The following is a 15,780-nucleotide window of genomic DNA, read 5'->3' as shown; positions in this document are numbered from 1 at the left end:
CGACCCATCACGATTTATATAGGCAATTTTTGAAGTTGGGGAGTCGGAAAACACCGATAGAGCAACTACTCCGACGAAGATGAGTTCTGTCGTCCATGATGGTTGCGAAAGCAGTGCTATGACCCCCCCCCCCCCCCCCACACACACAGAATGAGTCGTATGCGGTTAGTTCCTGTGACGGAGAAAACGGACTGACATGCGTGGGTGGAGCCAGATCCTGACGATTCATTAATGGAAGATTGATTCAGGAGAGATAAAAATAGGTTCAATATTAGTTTGCCCCCCCTCCCCCCTCGCGATGACGCCGATAGTTAATAAGGCACCTCAGAAGATGGTCTGCAGATGATAGTAAGACAAAAAGCTGCAACACAAAAGCTTGTCGCATTTTCCTTAATTATTAAACATCCCACCGGCCGGTAAGCTGGAAAATAGCCAAGAATCCGGTATGTCGAAGAGAAACTGTGAGTCCTGTGGTAGCAAAGAGGTAATTAGATGTCAGTGTCAATTCAACCCAGAGAGCAACACACAACCGATGGCAAATGAAATGGACAGCAGGAAATTATCAATCCGGACATCACATTGCTCCAGAAAAGTTGAACCCCTTCTCCACCAAGGCTCTGCATTCAATAGGAAGAAAGCAAGAGAACCAAAATAGAGATGAAACTCACCAACCCTTCCCATTCAATCCCCTGATACTTCTCATACCCTCCGTCATAGTCATTATTACTACAGTCATTCGCCCCCGCACCCCCGCCCTCCTCTTGCTCGTCAACCTCCCCACACCCAAACTGTTGCGCCCGCTCCTTTAACCACGTATAGCATTCTGCAACCGCCACCTTACCCGCCTCTATAATCGCTTGTTCGATATCTGCCACCCCGTCTTCCATCGCCTTGATCTGCGCCATCACACACCTGCCGAACAGATACCCCTTAATATTCGTCTCGCCCGCCAGGATCCGCCCCTTGGCCAATTGCATGTAATTCTCTGTTGCGGCATGCAGCTCACTTCGCCATGATCGTGACGCTGCTGACAATGAACAGGACAGAAATGGAGCAACGGAAGAAGGGAAGATCGACGAGGCGTCCTCCTGCAGCTGATAAAGAAGTTCGAGGCAGATGGTGAACTTCGCGTAGATGAGGGTGCTGCGAACGAAGGCTCCGGAGTGGAGTGTTAGGCGGTAAAAGTCATCGTGATCGTTGGAGTTCCGGGAGTTTGCGTTTGGATTTCCATTGATGCAAGGATTGCAACCATTGTTGTTAGTGGTGTTCATACCTCCGCTAGGTGAAAGGATGTGGAGAGCTGCGTCGAGACAGATTTTTCGGGAGAAATAGAATCGAGGGTTTGTTTTTGATTTGACAGCGAATGGGTGGTGTAGAGCCAGTATAAACCTATTAGTGAGGACAGAGATACAGTTCATTTGAAACGGAGTTGGTCGCGTGGTTCCCTCTTGCGAAGAATATCCTGTATTGAGGAGATAAAGCGAGTTTTCTCGATGGATGGTGATGAGCTCACTGCTGAGTTTCAGCACTTCATCGTACGAAAGCTCGTGGCGTATACCGTTCATCGCTTTTGCCATCTCAAGCCTGACGGGGACGGACTTCATAAGCGCAATTTGGACTGTAGTTTGTGTGAATTTGTCCGTGATGAAGGGCAAGGCGGCGGGGTCATCAGCATTCATGTCCAGGTCGTCAATACTCGATGGAGGTTCGCAATCATAATCGTCACGACAGATCAGCGGTGCTCCACCCGCATCCATGCTTGACTGCAGTACAATTTCCAGCACGGAAGCCCATAGCCTTCTCCGTAGCTCTGCTTGGAAGCTGGGCATCTTTGGAAGATGTTGTGGATCGCGATGTAGACCAACGTACATTGCTGCTCGTAATAAGGAGCCACTCAATATCCAAACCAGGTCACCATCAATTGCACAGGTCTGCCGGGCTAAAAGAAGAAGACACTGTATCTGTACACAAGAGATATTAACACGGGTTTTCTCTGAAGGGCCACCTAGCCAGGCCTGAGCGGCATAGACCCACGGCGCTGCGGTTGTCCGTGGCGTTATAGAGATATCTTGACCCTTATAAAAGCAAGTGCCGAGAGCCATAACGAGAAGCAACCGAACTACAAAAGCAGGGCTGGCCGACTGTGGATTGCTCCAGAATTGAAGATATTCTTGCTGGAAAGTGGGCACATGCAGGATTCGATAGACAGTCTCGAAGGTACGGAGATAGCCTTGAACAAGTAGGTCGGCGGTCTCACGCGTTGGCACCAGGTCTTTAAAATCCGCAGGATCTGGTTGGCGAATTGGTCGTCTAATTTTGGCAGCTCTTGCCAATACCTTGCATCGATCTAATATTTTGGCTATCCCTGTATCATCCTCTACCTCAAGCCGAGCCCTCAAGCCATACACCGTATGGAACTTATGGTTTGGTCAGCTTATTTATTTAAAAGTGAGTGAGAAGTTGATGTGATTCCTCAACAAAAAGTTGGATCTATAGCAATGGAGAAAAGTAAGGGGGGCAGAAAGGGAGGCCCTCTAACCTCTCTAGCACAATTCATCCAATGACTGGAACCGAAAAACCTCGTTTTCGAGAAGACCCCTCTCACAGCAGGTTCGGACTCTGCAGGAACCTCCAAAGAAGCTAACAGCCTGCTTGCGGGTGATGAAGATATATCAATCGTAGACGTGCCTGCATTTTCAGCCAGCTTCTTCTCCAACAGCTGGACACGGTCGAGCAGAGCCTGGATTGTCACCGCAGACTCGAAGTTCCGACCAGCATTGGGAGCAGATCTAGCAATATCACTCCTCTGATCATCCGCATATGAACTCTGGTCCGATAGATTTGCAGTCCCAGGGGAGGGATATGCGTGAGTGTTCCCATAACGGTTCCCTCGAGAGATAGATGCAGTGAGCTTTGGAGTTAGTTGAGGTCGAGGCTGAGGCAGCTGCCGCTGCTGCTGCGGCGGTAGCGGTAGCGGTAGCGGTGGGTGTAGTTGTTTCTGTGAAGGTAGACTGGCATACAGTCTTGAGGTAGAAGCAAAAGAAGACGGCGTGGCAGCTGGCACATAGGTACATGCATGTATTGGGATGCTTTTGGACCTTTGGCATTGATTGCATGGCAAATTCTGGTCGCATTTAATTTTCCGGCGACGACATTGTTCGCAGGCCAACGCTGGACGGCGACGTTTCCGCGGTGCAGGATGGCGTGCATAAGGAGTAGCAGACTCCATCATTTCCCGCTCGTGATACTCATAGTTACTACTCGGAGCTGTAATTTCAACAGTCTGTGCAACCCTCAATCTCATCTCTGTACGGGATCTCCGTAGTTACTCCGTAGTCAACTAACCAACTCCTTTCACAAGGCCAAACGGGGTATAAAACAAGTAGTTATGACCGCAAGCAGAAGTTTCACAAAATGCATTTACCAGCTCAACCTTCCAAGCAACATATATTTTCCTTTCCTTTAACCCCTGCCGCCTGCTCCTCTTCCCCCCCCCCCTCCCCATCGTTTTTGAACCGGGTTGATTTCAAAGCTTCGGGCTTTTCAGGGGTAAAAGACCGAGATATTCGGGGTTTTCGGTGATTTTTTAACGGTATCATTAGTTAACTAGTTATCACGTGCCCGTTATTTTCTGTTCCAAAGGGTTCTGCTTTCTCGGCTCTGGGAAAATCCAGTGTCATCAAAATCGATGTTTCGACATCTAATCCATGTATAAATAAGTATCTAGCACATTATAGACCGTGTCTTTGATTCCTCCACAGCAAACGGGAATTTCCCGCCTGAGTTTTTTCATTACTATTCTTCTGGCAAGCGTGCTCTGGAGGCGGGAGATTGGCGTTTGACCTGAAGTCTTGTCAGATTTTGGGCGTCCGCATTCCATGCTATCTCCTGGACGGTCCAGGACGACCCAGGACGACCCAGGACGACCCAGGACGAATCCCTTCTGGCTGCTGAAGTTATCCCTGTTGCTCCCGAGTCCAGATTTTCAAGTCCAGTCGGCCGACGGGTGTTCTCGTGCCCGACGAGCACGACGTTAGCCTGTGTTGACGCGCCGGAGTTACCAATTCCTTGCTCGATATCGTGCATTTATGCGTACCTAGTAGTTGGCGTTTATAACTGAACTTTGCTGGCAGTGGCGCGTGGTGGTGCTGGAATCAGCTGGATGCGGAGAATGGAGGGAAAAAAGAAAGCGGAGGGGAAAAGGAGGATGACGTTCGCAGTTGTTTAACTAATACCCGGGGGACGGTCTTTTCCCCTCCCCCTTCCCCCTCCCCCACATATACACACACTCTCTCTCCTCCATATATACACGACTTGTGTATATATACCTAGACAGCCCTTTTTCCCCTTTCACCGAAGCACCTTCAGAAAGGGTCCTCAATATTCTCAATATCCTCAAATTATCAATATCTTTATGAGCTCTATCAGTCTCAAATACAGAGAAAGCACGTTTGCGGAGGAGCTCACTGCTGTTCAAGAGTCAAAGTTCCGGGATTTTCACTTTCTGAGACTCACTTTTCTTTTTTCTATTTTTACCCTTTTCCTTCCCCCTCTAGCTTCTATCTCTATTCTTCTTAAACTTTGAGCAGCCTCACGAGGTTGTCTACTCGTCAAATGATGACGGACCAAGTCCTGAACGACAAACCAATCCCAAAGGAGGAGCATTGTCTGCAGAGCTCTGACCAGGGAGACTCGACGGACCGTGCTGATATCGACGAGAAGCTTGAGAATTCCTTCCCAGATGGAGGTGCCAGGGCATGGAGTGTAGCACTGGGCACGTCTGGTGTGCTGTTCTGCACTTTCGGATACGTCAACGCCTATGGGTAAGTCTTCCGCGTCTCTTAGCAAACAGGCGTTGGGATTTGTCTCGGTTCTTGTCTCCTGACACGTCTTCATCCAGCGTATTCCAAGAGTACTATATGTCACATCAACTGCGCGACTCGTCTCCGTCAGCCATATCCTGGATTGGCTCATTGCAGGTTTTCTTCTTGTTTTCCGGTTCCCTTGTTGGTGGCCCACTCTTCGACCGATACGGAGCAAAGGTACGTTACAGGGAGACGCGTCCGATGTGGAAAATCAGAAAGAACTGCTAAATTACTCATTAGGTTATCTGGCCATCTGCTGTTCTACACTTCTTTTCCATTATGATGACGAGCATTTCGAAAGAATATTACCAGATCATGTTAGCCCAAGGAGTTCTTGGGGGTATATCTATGGGCATGACCATGGCCCCGTCAATGGCCGCAACACCTCAATATTTCAGCCAGAAACGCGGAGCGGCTATGGGCATCGCGGTTGCGGGATCTTCGATCGGTGGAGTCATCTTCCCAATTGCACTTGGCAGGATGTTTAACAGCACTTCACTGAGTTTCGGCTGGTCTGTTCGCATCTGCGGCTTTCTTGTCCTGGGCATTCTCACACCCTCATGCGCAGCTATCCGTTCCCGTCTCCCGCCACGAAAGAAGAGCTTCTTCCTCCGATCCGCATTCAAACAGCCAGAATATGTAGCAATCATCACCTTTAGTTTTCTCATGACTCTTAGCGTCTTTTCCCCTATATTCTTTCTCCCAAGCTACGCGGTGGAGCACGGAATGGGTAAAGCCCTCGCTTCATTCATTCTCTCCATGTTGAACGCAGCGTCCTTCTTTGGCAGAGTTCTCCCCGGCGTCTTAGCAGACCGACTCGGACGCTTCAACGTGGTCATTGCATCCGGCGTCTCGTCAGGGGTGCTGATATTATGCTGGCCAAAAATGACCTCCAACGCATCTATAATAATATTCGCGACTCTGTTTGGCTTTTGCTCCGGTGCCATCGTCTCGGGCATGGCCGTCTGCCTATCAACCTGTGCCAGGGACCCCAAAAACATTGGGACATACATGGGTATGGGCATGGGCATTGTCGCGCTTGCAGGACTGATAGGGCCACCGATTAATGGCGAGCTGGTCAAGCAATATCACAGTTTTACCCCAGTCTCCATCTTTTCTGGTGTGATAGCTTTCGCTGGATCAGCGGTTGCCATACTTGCAAAGGCTACCACAGAAGAGGGGCTGTTCGGAAAAGTCTAACGCAATTTTCCTCTCCTCACCCAACATTCATATCGCCGCATCCATCTGTACTATTTAATTTTCCTTATGTCCCGAAGTGACTGGTGTTAATTGTTTATATTTACGTTCGAATGCGATTATTTCTCAGATCTTTACCCCAAATGATTTATTTATGCCTTAAATAGAAAGAAGAGGCAACGAGCATCTATAGGTTTGGGCTGATGGAAATTTGCCACGCACTTTCATGTCTCAATATTTAACCGTTCCGTCAGTTAACCACTAACTAGTTAACTTAGTGGCCGTTCCGAAATGCCCCATACCACTGCTCATTTATCGCGGCTAGCTGTTGTCATATGCCTGTTGTTATGTGTGCGAATAGTGTTAATTCGAGTATATAATTTAAGGCGCCCAATTAACCCCTGTTACTGCCCGTCGTCTCCCCCTTTTTACATGCTGTTATTTCTCGGAGTTAACATAGAGTTAAACTCGGCCTGTCACACACGCCCCACACCTGACGCTTCTATTTATAATTCCAACTAAACCCAGATCCTACGACCAATCAATCCAACTTCAACATCTGCATAATTCTTCAAATATCGAATCCAACAATATCTCTGATGGGAAATAATTACCCATTTGCCAGCTATAAAACAAGAATAGTGCATAACCAACTCTTGAACAGATATGCTGGCAAAACAATGGGCCCAAAGATTTGAGTAGCTGGCAACAAGCATGAAGATAGTTACATCAACATGGCACCGGAGCTTAACCGAACACCGAGTCTTCGATGTAAAGGGAACAATTCAGGATGCTTAATTGGCTTGTTCAGAATTGGCAAGGCATGACAAGCTGACCTGATCGTTGACTGCTGTCTATGAGAACATCACCTCTCTTCCATCTACGGTAACTAACTATTCACGATGGAGTGGATCTCGAATGGAATCAGGAAAATTGGACACCGTCAACTGCGACCTGCACGGTTCAAGGCGGAATTGCCCTCATACCCAGATATCGCCGGCAATTCTGCTTCTCCAGAAACCCACACTGTCACCGTCACTGACACTGCCACTGGAATATCTGTTACACCTACCAGCGAGCAGAAACCAACCGTACCCACCCCACCCACGGAACTCCATCGCCATACAATTTACTATATATATATATATATATATACATTAATAATAATAATAATAAAATAAAATAAAATAATAATAATAATAATAATAATAATAATAAAAATAAAAATTAAATAATAATAATAATAATAATAATAATAAAAGCATGCCCCACACGCTCTCACACGTTCTTCATCGTGTGCAGCTATCAGCCCGCTTTCCTCTGGGCCAACTGTACTTCGAATTCCGGTAGTCTCTCTGCCGCGCCTGTGGAGCCTTCGGGCAATTTATATTCCTCCCCACGCTGACCCCGGCGCTGCAACCGGCGTCTGTACACACCCGTATGCAGTTCCAGGTGGGTCCTGTGAGCATTGTTCTGGGCCAGTGTGCCAGCGCCCTTCGTTGCCAGAGGAGTTGGTGTTAATTCTGAAACATCTGATGACTCTCCACTTGTTCCCCCGGCGGGAGGGGGGGGGGGGGGGGGGGAGTGTACGGGAGCGGGCCGTCGCATTTGTGGAATTGCGGAAACGACACACAGTGTCTCGTTAGCATTCAGGAGTCGGAGAGGGTGATTGCCGCTGATGTGCTGAGTGAACGTGCGCGGGTGGTACAAGGGTCTGGTGCGCAGGGAGAAGTTGAGGGCATCTTTGAGACGGGCATCTTTGAGGCTCCGCGTGTGAGAGTGACGACGTATGATGAGATGGCGAGGAGAGGCGGTGGATGGCGGGGAAATGGGCGGTCAGGACGCCCAGGCACTATTGTGGGACGACGGTGACCCAGGTAGGTAATGGGGACAAGCCGAAGTGGAGAGTAATATCGCATATGCTCTGGAGGATATTCGTAGGCATTTTTTGCGGAGTGTAGGTTTTGGAGAAGAGGGGTGTATGACTATGGGGAAGAAAGATGGGGAATTACGAGGGGTGTTGGGAACGGGCCGCATTTCTGGAATTAATGTGAGCAAATGACAAGTGAGAATAATATGCTGGACTTTGGAGGACTGGCAGCAGCTGTTAAAAGAGTATCGATCTTATCTTGGGTTCAATCTTGCAAACAAACCCCTTGCAACGGCGACCGAGAGGGAGAAGTTTGAACGTATCAATAAAACATTTAATTTAAAAGATATTATCCTCGCTTGTTGGTTCATTCTAGGTCTAACTTCGAAAGCAGTAATCTAAATATATGCACTGTCCAGCAGCTAATAGATGCTCGCCTTCACATCCATAACCGTACCCAACCCACCTGTCCACAACTCATCTGCCCATCTCCCATTTCTCTGCCAATTTCGGCACAAACGACCCGCTACTGATGTTAAACCCTGCATGCGCAAACATGTCCTCCCAGACAATATCATCCGTAAAGAGCGGTACAGTAGTACTCGGACCATCCGCAGCTATGAAAGTCTCCAGCTTATTCTGTGCCAGAGTTTTAAAGACGTTGTTATTTGCGGGCTTGGGAGCGATAGCATTGGTCGTCTGGCAGATAAGAGAGCCGGGTTGAGGATGCAAAGTGCGCGCTTGACGGGTTTGGAGTCGGGGGGGTTGAGCGTCATTTTGGTTGAAGGAGCTCTGGTTGAGTTCTTGCAAGTGCCGTGGATATACCTGGACGTTTTCGGAAACTGTGGACGGAGACGTAGACGTAGACGTGATCATTGGGCGTGAAGAATTCAACTGTAGAGAAGTGGAGCCTCTCCGAAGCGGCTGAGGTAGGAGAGGTAGGCGAACTGCTCCTTTCTCGGACTTCTCAAGCATCTTCTGTTGCTGTCTAAGCCACTGGTTCGCGGAGGAGCATATTTCTTCTTTCGCCTTCCGGTACTTCACCACGATATTTGCCAGGAATCTGCTCTGATGATAAGAACTGGTGTTTGTAGCTTGTTGCATGCTGAAGTGTCGACTCGTTTCGCTGATGAGATCCAGGATCATGTTTTCGGATTCAGAGGGCAATTCTCCAGGTAGAGAGAGTAGAATCTATTAACGGGGATGGCAGGAGTCAGTTCATGTTTACCGGAATGTGGGGGTATATTATCAGTCTCCACGCTTGGAGCAGTTGAGCCTGAAACCAAATAAGAGAGGCTCGGGACGATAGCAATTACCTTAATCATAACAACAGCAGCATAAGCAACCATTACATGAACCGAGTCCTGACAGTAAGACGAATGGGCGGTTACACCTAGTCGGTCAACGACTAAGTGGAGCATCTCTAGAGAGCTAGTGTAGCAAACCCAGAGTGCTTGTTTGGAAATATTTCCACTCAGGATTGAGAGCTGGAGACCGAGGGAATGCAGAAGAAGTCGTAAATGTGTCCCGTAGAACCGGATAATAAAACGATGAGCGACATTGGTGCTAACTATATATGAAAATATTATAGTTAGAATAATGGTGGCTCGATTCTATATTCGTTCTACCAATGGTTGTATCCGATATGATTAAAAGCGACGTAGAATATGCTAGGGCGAATATTGTAGACGTTGTCATGATAACCTACCGTCTTCTACGATTTTGTACCATTTAGCCTCCCATCTATCCAAATCTCCATTGAATAGTTTCAATATAACTTCACCTTTGGTAACTGACTCTGCCGTTGTGGTGACAGGGTCGATCCCAAAGAGTTCCAAAATGTCAGATCCAAGGATACGGAGCTGTACGAAAGCAGACATGATTTGATCGCAGCCTGGCACCGCATAGATATGTTGGTGCCAATTCCCCGCGTTGCGAATCAGGGGGTCCACTTGGATCATCCACGGTTTCCCCATTTGAAGGCTTACACTAGAATTAATGTGTCCAGGCAGTGAGTTCCCCATCCCAAACTTTTCCACAATTGATAGGAGAGAGCTGCGTTCCGAAGTAAAATAGAACAGGGGCAAAGATAGGAAGATGGCATACCTTCTGTCGTACACAAATAACATGAGCCAGGTTCGTTCTTTGCTTCGCAGTTCCCGAATATCTAGCTCCGTTTGCACGGATTCCCTCGCGGAAGTTGCAGAACCATCTCGACATGGCGAGTGGAGCTTGTGCCAGCCCATGTCTATAGATGCTCGTATCGCATAGCCCACGAGGAGCCATGCCCGCGAGTCACTTGGATCTTTCCAATAAGTTAAAAGACAGATCCCCTGGACAATTTCTGTTGACATCTGTCCAGTGATTAAGATTTCTTTAAGAATGGTCTCCACATGGTCGCGAAGCTTCATGTACAGAGGTGGCATGAAAATCTTTGCCGCAGCTGAAAGCACGGAGGAAAACAAGAAGGATGAACGCTCTCTGATGTATTTCAATGTGTGTAACTTGGGATCAAACTGGCAAATGAAGGGGTTCATGTATGTGAAAAAGCTGCATGATGAATATTGTATCAGTCATTCGCAGGGCTCACCCACCAACTCGGATGTTGACAAAAAAAATTTAAAGAAAGAAAGAAATGAAAAAATTGAAAAAGTGAAATGTTAAAAAATGATAATCGTGTGTAAAACTAGAAAGGCGTACTTATCAAACAATTTCTGGGCTGTTTGAAGATCAACAAGATTCCGAATTACTGGATCGTTCATGTCATTCGCGTAGCCACCGTTTGTTGGGCTGTCCGTTCTACGCTCTGTAGCATGGGGTGTGGGAGGTTCGTCTTCGGCATTGAGCACGTTCGCGATAGAGAATTTCCCAGAGGTTGCGGATCTTGGGAGCAAGCCATATGGAGAAAGACTATCGGATGCCATAGAAGAAGGCCTTGCACGCTCAATTGACGCGCCATCCACCGCTACATATTTTTCAGTTGGTGGAGCGGATGAGGTAGGAAGATTCGGTTCCAGGGGATCTTTCGAATTCTTTCTCTGATTCTGTTTCGCCCTTGGTCGCAGCCTGGCAGAAACGATTAAAAAATGTCGATATATTTCAAACGACCAAAAAAAGTGATGGGTTTTTTTTTTTCAATCAGGAGTAACCTGCCCAAAACCGCAATAGAACGCGCATATACGGTAAAGCAAAATAGAATCTTCCCCCCACCCCACCATACATAAAAAGCTGGCAGTGGTAGAAAGGGCTTATTCTTTTCTTTTCTTTTCTTTCTTTCTTTTTCTTTTTTCTTGACAAGTCGTGTCCACTTTATCCGATAGAACCGTACTCACCTTGTGCCAGCCTTACGGCCGCGACGATGAGCTTCAAAGAAGCATGGGATTGACTTCCGTTTACAGCGGCTGCACACGGTCGAGTCCGGCTCCCGGATACATTTCATCTTGACGCCGCGACATGGAGTGCATGCCACCATGGCTGCAGGGTTGGAGACACCGGGGGCCATGACAAGGGGAGAGTCAAACAGTGACCAGCTTAGTGCTGGAAGATCTGGGTCATTGTTGTTGGGAACAGGATTGTTCTTATTCTGGGGTTAGGAAAACTGTGGAGGAGAGAGCTGAGCTTCAACGGTTCAGCCGTCCATGGTCCAGGGATATGGGCGAAAGGACAAAGGACCTCCGTTGAACGGCGTAAAGAAAAGCAAAGATGCAAAGAAGTCAATCCGAAATCAAAATCCCCGGAGATCCAGCTCAGGGTTTCATGCTTCCTAGGAGATAACGTGGGTTGCCCAGTTACGGCTCTCACCATGATAGGTTTGCCTCCGCGTCTGGTGCCGTCATCAACAAGCAGCACGCACTGCAGAGTTACTGGTGATGTCGGCGAGTTAACTATGAAAAGGACCAAGCTAGGTCAAAATAGGGAAGGCTAGCCAACCGGTGGCCCGCGATAATTCTTCGAGCGACCTGCGGCAATCCTGCAATCCGGCCTGGCCCGCGCGGTGGTTCTGAACGGAGCGCATGTTGAATAATAGCAATAACGGGGCAGCAGCAGGGCCGTTTTCTTTTTCTTTTTCTTTTTCTTTTTCTTTTTCTTTTTCATTTTCATTTTTTTTTTTTTTTTTTTTGCTTTCTTTTTTTCTTTTCTTTTCTTTTCTTCTTTCTTCTCCCCAACAAGGCAGTCAGTTGTGAAGATTCTCTTACTGATCAACAGGTTGAAGAAAAAGCCCTTGCTGAGGGGCTATCGAATGATCTATAATTATAATAATTATTATTAGCTGATTTCTGTAAATCATGCACATAATCTATTTGCTAAATAAAATTTTAGCGCATAAAGTTGATTATATAAAGACATGAAGAATCACCTTAAAATAAATTTAGATAAGCCCTCAATAAGAATGTTCTATTTTTTCAATTGATTGAGGATTTCTTAATAATGTCGAGCGAATGCTGGGATGGAAGTATTCTAATTATCCAGTGAACAAACACCCTCCGGGCTCGATGGTCCGCGTGGGGATTGTATCATCTACGGGCAGGGCGAAACGGTGAAATAATTAGTTATTCAAATGGGCATTTGCTGACTTGCATCCGTGGACAGCCTATGATGATCAATTTGCCTTGCGGCGGCGGCACCCTTTGAGCCAAAGGGGGGCCGGCGACCCATCGAGCAACTAGGGGCCGCAAATAATGATGCTATTATGGGTCACCCAACTCTCAGCAATTTCTCATCTCGGCATTAACCCAAAGGTCATGAAGTAAGTATCAGGCCACGGAAGGGAATCTTTAACCGGTGGCAGCCGCACGGCGGAATCAGAACGTGCCAGAGCGTGTGCCAACCCCGCGGCGATTATTCGGGCAACCTTCCAAACGGGTAGATGTTTGTTTAGTAGAGGAGGGGGGAGGGTGTTCGGGGGGGTCGGGAAGGGGGCACATTCCGGCTGAGACAACAACGTCGCTGGGTTCAAATTCTACCGTTCACCCAATGGCATCTATCACGGGAGGCGTTTGAATTGAAGATAAAAAGAAAAGGATTTATGCTTGACAGGACTACTGCACACGCAGCAGGTTTCTATTGGCTCCTGGTGTTTAGGTGATTCAACTACTGTAACCTAGGTTAGTAACCTAGGTTATATACATACAAAAATCAGCAGTAGTCAGAAGGAAGAGGAGATGAGTGTGATTATAACACACTGGCCGGAGGGCGTTTTCTCCCCCGTTGAGGAACTCATTTGCAATTTGGTGTCGTAAAGCACGCACTTCCCCTCCCCTTCCCCCCCCCCCCCCCCCTTCGCCTTCAAAGGATGACATACATCATGTAGTTAACTCTCTACTATAATTTCCATACGGCGCTCATCTCTACCATTTTACTTTTTATTATTTTACTATTCTTAATCTTATCCTCAATTGGGAATCTATGTTAGGGAGCGGCACACCTGGCCAGCTCCGACACTGATGGTTGTAAAAAGACTCTCCCCCCCAAGTGGAGTGAGTAGATCGAACCCCCCTCCTCCTGGAAGCCCCTGCGTGAAAAGTACGATGCCCAACCACAGTGTCGAAATATTTTGTGGATTACATTGCTTGAGGGCGTTTTTCTTTTTCCACGTTCGCGAGACAGTTAAACCATTTATTTGCCTTTGCTTGGTGTGGAGTGTATGGAACGGATCAAGTTGTTCGGAAATGCGGCTCCAATGGATGGCCTGGAATTGGGTGGGCCGAATGTTCGAGGTGAATTTTACCTTGCTGGGTCCCATTACTTAGGAATGTCTTGCGAAAGCAGTGATTGATACGGGGGGCATGTGTTTGTGTTTTTGTTTTGTCGTGACAAAAAGATAAAACACAAGGAATCATCCAGCAAGAGGGAGGCGGAAATTCTGCAAGATCCCCCTCTCGTCCGATTGCTTTCTATATAGTGAGTAATTGACTCCAAACCTATTACATAAGCCACGCGTTGCGAATAACTACGTCAAGTACTAAGTTATTCAAGAAATTAAACGCAAAAGAGACAGACAGGAGAGAACTTGGTTATGTATCACAGTTCAATCCAAAATGAACGCTCGAAGAATTCCTTTCTAGCAAAAAGAGCCCCCTGGATTGGGTGGTAATTGATGCACAGGAACCATGAATCAAGGTTTGCACCAGAGCACATTCCCTGGAGCGAGCTATACCGATTGAGACGATGATCAAATCTTCCCGCCAGCAAAACATGGATAGAAGACGCAAGCACAGAGTGGAACAAGCAAAACAAAATGTTTTAGCGTTCCGATGCTTAGAAGTTATCTCCTCCGTAGTAGGAATAAAGGCAGTTAACGAAGGTTTCGTTGATATTCGCACTTTGACTAATTGGCACACCATAAAAGAGGATCGTGACAACTTAAGTAGTGCGTTGTGTGTTTTTTAAGTCCAGATGAACCAAGAGTAGACGTCGTCCAAAAAATATATATATATAAAAAACTAAAAAAATTAGAGGGATGTCACAACCATCAAAAAAATACTATTTTTGATCTAGGACTCACTAGGTTGGGCAATACGGTAAAAGGAAAAAAAAAAAGGGAAAAAAAAGTAAAAAAAAGGAAAAAAAGAAGAGAGAGAGGGAAGGGGAGGGGATAAGGGTATAAAACAGGTGGTATGGATGGACATCAATCTTCCTTCTTGGAATTCAGCAGCTCTTGCGGAGGTGTATGTGCAGTGGTGGTGGATTCATCGTCGTTTTCTAATGGGACATCTAGAACTCGGTCACCGGCCTTTTCAAGTACCTTGCGGCTCCAGGTCCGTACGCCTTTGTACACCCCCTGCAGGTTTCAATTAGAGATGCAGAAAAATTAGTAATCTGAAGTTGAAACATACCCAAAGAAATGTTATAACCCCGATTAAGAGAACTATCCAACTAACTGAGGCCGCTCGATCCCTGCCAGTGGCAGCAGGTCTACGAGCTCCACCAACCAGACCCGAGTTCCGCAAATTCCACCACTGCCATGGGGAAAGAGCAAATAGAACCTTGACAAATGATAATACTCCAAGAGAAGCAAGGCCCTTGAAAAAGTGCTCAGTCCATGTCTCGGGGACATCCTCAACCTCTTCAGGATAGAAAATGTTGTCCCCTTCATCCGAACCATAGAACCGCGAAAATATGGTATCAAACGGATCAATATAAAACTTTATTATGGGGTCAGCAACAAAGCCAAGCACGAACATCGCAAGCAGAAGTATAGCGACTGTGAGGATCAGCTGGGTTGGGGTGCTTGTGATCCATCGCCCCCATCTCATTCTCTCCAGACGATACTGAAAGCCACATGTGGGACATTGCCAATAGTTTCTGTCAGAATATGCCGGATCCGCATGTCTCCACATGTTCAAACATCCTTCATGCACATATCTCGAGGACCCTTTGCATTTGCAAGGTCGAATGAGTCGTCCCAGCTCGGGATCCGCTGACTCGTATGTAACACGGGGAGCAGCCTGGAGGAAATCTGGGAGATTCTCTGATACAGACTCAAAGGTGGGGAAGACAGTTTCAAGGCAGATACGGCATGTTCTGGGAGGATAGTGTCTGGACGAGCTTGTGGACGGGGAGGGCGATGGCGCTTCTTCTTCCCAGTTCTGGCTTTGCGGAGTCTCGGGTACACTCGATTTCCGCCGTGAAGAACTAGCAGCCCCAGACGCAGGCTCCGTTCCAGACTCCGCTGTCCGAGAAAAGGTATTCTCAGGCGATTGCCACTGAGGTTCAGCCTTTGGACCGGAAGGGAGTGACATCCTGACGAGTCTCGCAGAAGTTGTTCGGGACTCGCGGATAAAGGATACAGAGAAACAAATAATAAGTCAATAAGGAAGCAATCTATAGATGCTCAACCATCGTCAA

At 47.3% G+C, this 15,780-nt stretch overlaps 6 protein-coding genes across 6 annotated transcripts; 2 read left to right on the top strand and 4 right to left on the bottom strand.

The window, feature by feature from the left end:
• Positions 1-623: 623 nt before the first annotated feature.
• PADG_07196 (uncharacterized protein) lies at positions 624-3,304 on the bottom strand (the record flags this gene model as incomplete). Its single annotated transcript, XM_010764151.1, has 2 exons — positions 624-2,417; positions 2,540-3,304. The coding sequence occupies 2 exons, from the start codon at positions 3,302-3,304 to the stop codon at positions 624-626; spliced, it is 2,559 nt and encodes an 852-aa protein (XP_010762453.1).
• A 491-nt stretch (positions 3,305-3,795) lies between these two features.
• On the bottom strand, positions 3,796-4,086 carry PADG_12256 (uncharacterized protein; the record flags this gene model as incomplete). Its single annotated transcript, XM_010764336.1, has 1 exon — positions 3,796-4,086. One exon carries the CDS (start codon positions 4,084-4,086, stop codon positions 3,796-3,798), a length of 291 nt encoding a protein of 96 aa, XP_010762638.1.
• Positions 4,087-4,617: 531 nt separating this feature from the next.
• Positions 4,618-6,065, top strand: PADG_07195 (uncharacterized protein; the record flags this gene model as incomplete). Its single annotated transcript, XM_010764274.1, has 3 exons — positions 4,618-4,823; positions 4,901-5,042; positions 5,106-6,065. 3 exons carry the CDS (start codon positions 4,618-4,620, stop codon positions 6,063-6,065), a joined length of 1,308 nt encoding a protein of 435 aa, XP_010762576.1.
• Positions 6,066-6,964: 899 nt separating this feature from the next.
• On the top strand, positions 6,965-7,934 carry PADG_07194 (uncharacterized protein; the record flags this gene model as incomplete). The annotated part of the gene is made up of 2 exons (XM_010764150.1): positions 6,965-7,153; positions 7,698-7,934. The coding sequence occupies 2 exons, from the start codon at positions 6,965-6,967 to the stop codon at positions 7,932-7,934; spliced, it is 426 nt and encodes a 141-aa protein (XP_010762452.1).
• A 475-nt stretch (positions 7,935-8,409) lies between these two features.
• Positions 8,410-11,434, bottom strand: PADG_07193 (uncharacterized protein; the record flags this gene model as incomplete). The annotated part of the gene is made up of 6 exons (XM_010764273.1): positions 8,410-9,123; positions 9,249-9,502; positions 9,641-9,921; positions 10,039-10,482; positions 10,633-10,998; positions 11,265-11,434. 6 exons carry the CDS (start codon positions 11,432-11,434, stop codon positions 8,410-8,412), a joined length of 2,229 nt encoding a protein of 742 aa, XP_010762575.1.
• Positions 11,435-14,560: 3,126 nt separating this feature from the next.
• Positions 14,561-15,674, bottom strand: PADG_07191 (uncharacterized protein; the record flags this gene model as incomplete). Its single annotated transcript, XM_010764272.1, has 2 exons — positions 14,561-14,713; positions 14,769-15,674. The coding sequence occupies 2 exons, from the start codon at positions 15,672-15,674 to the stop codon at positions 14,561-14,563; spliced, it is 1,059 nt and encodes a 352-aa protein (XP_010762574.1).
• Between the last annotated feature and the right edge of the window lie 106 nt (positions 15,675-15,780).

This window comes from Paracoccidioides brasiliensis, assembly GCF_000150735.1.
Source record: "Paracoccidioides brasiliensis Pb18 unplaced genomic scaffold supercont2.10, whole genome shotgun sequence".
Taxonomy (NCBI): domain Eukaryota; kingdom Fungi; phylum Ascomycota; class Eurotiomycetes; order Onygenales; family Ajellomycetaceae; genus Paracoccidioides; species Paracoccidioides brasiliensis.
The sequence above is the reverse complement of the archived record's forward strand: the minus strand, read 5'-3'. Positions and strand labels throughout refer to the sequence as shown.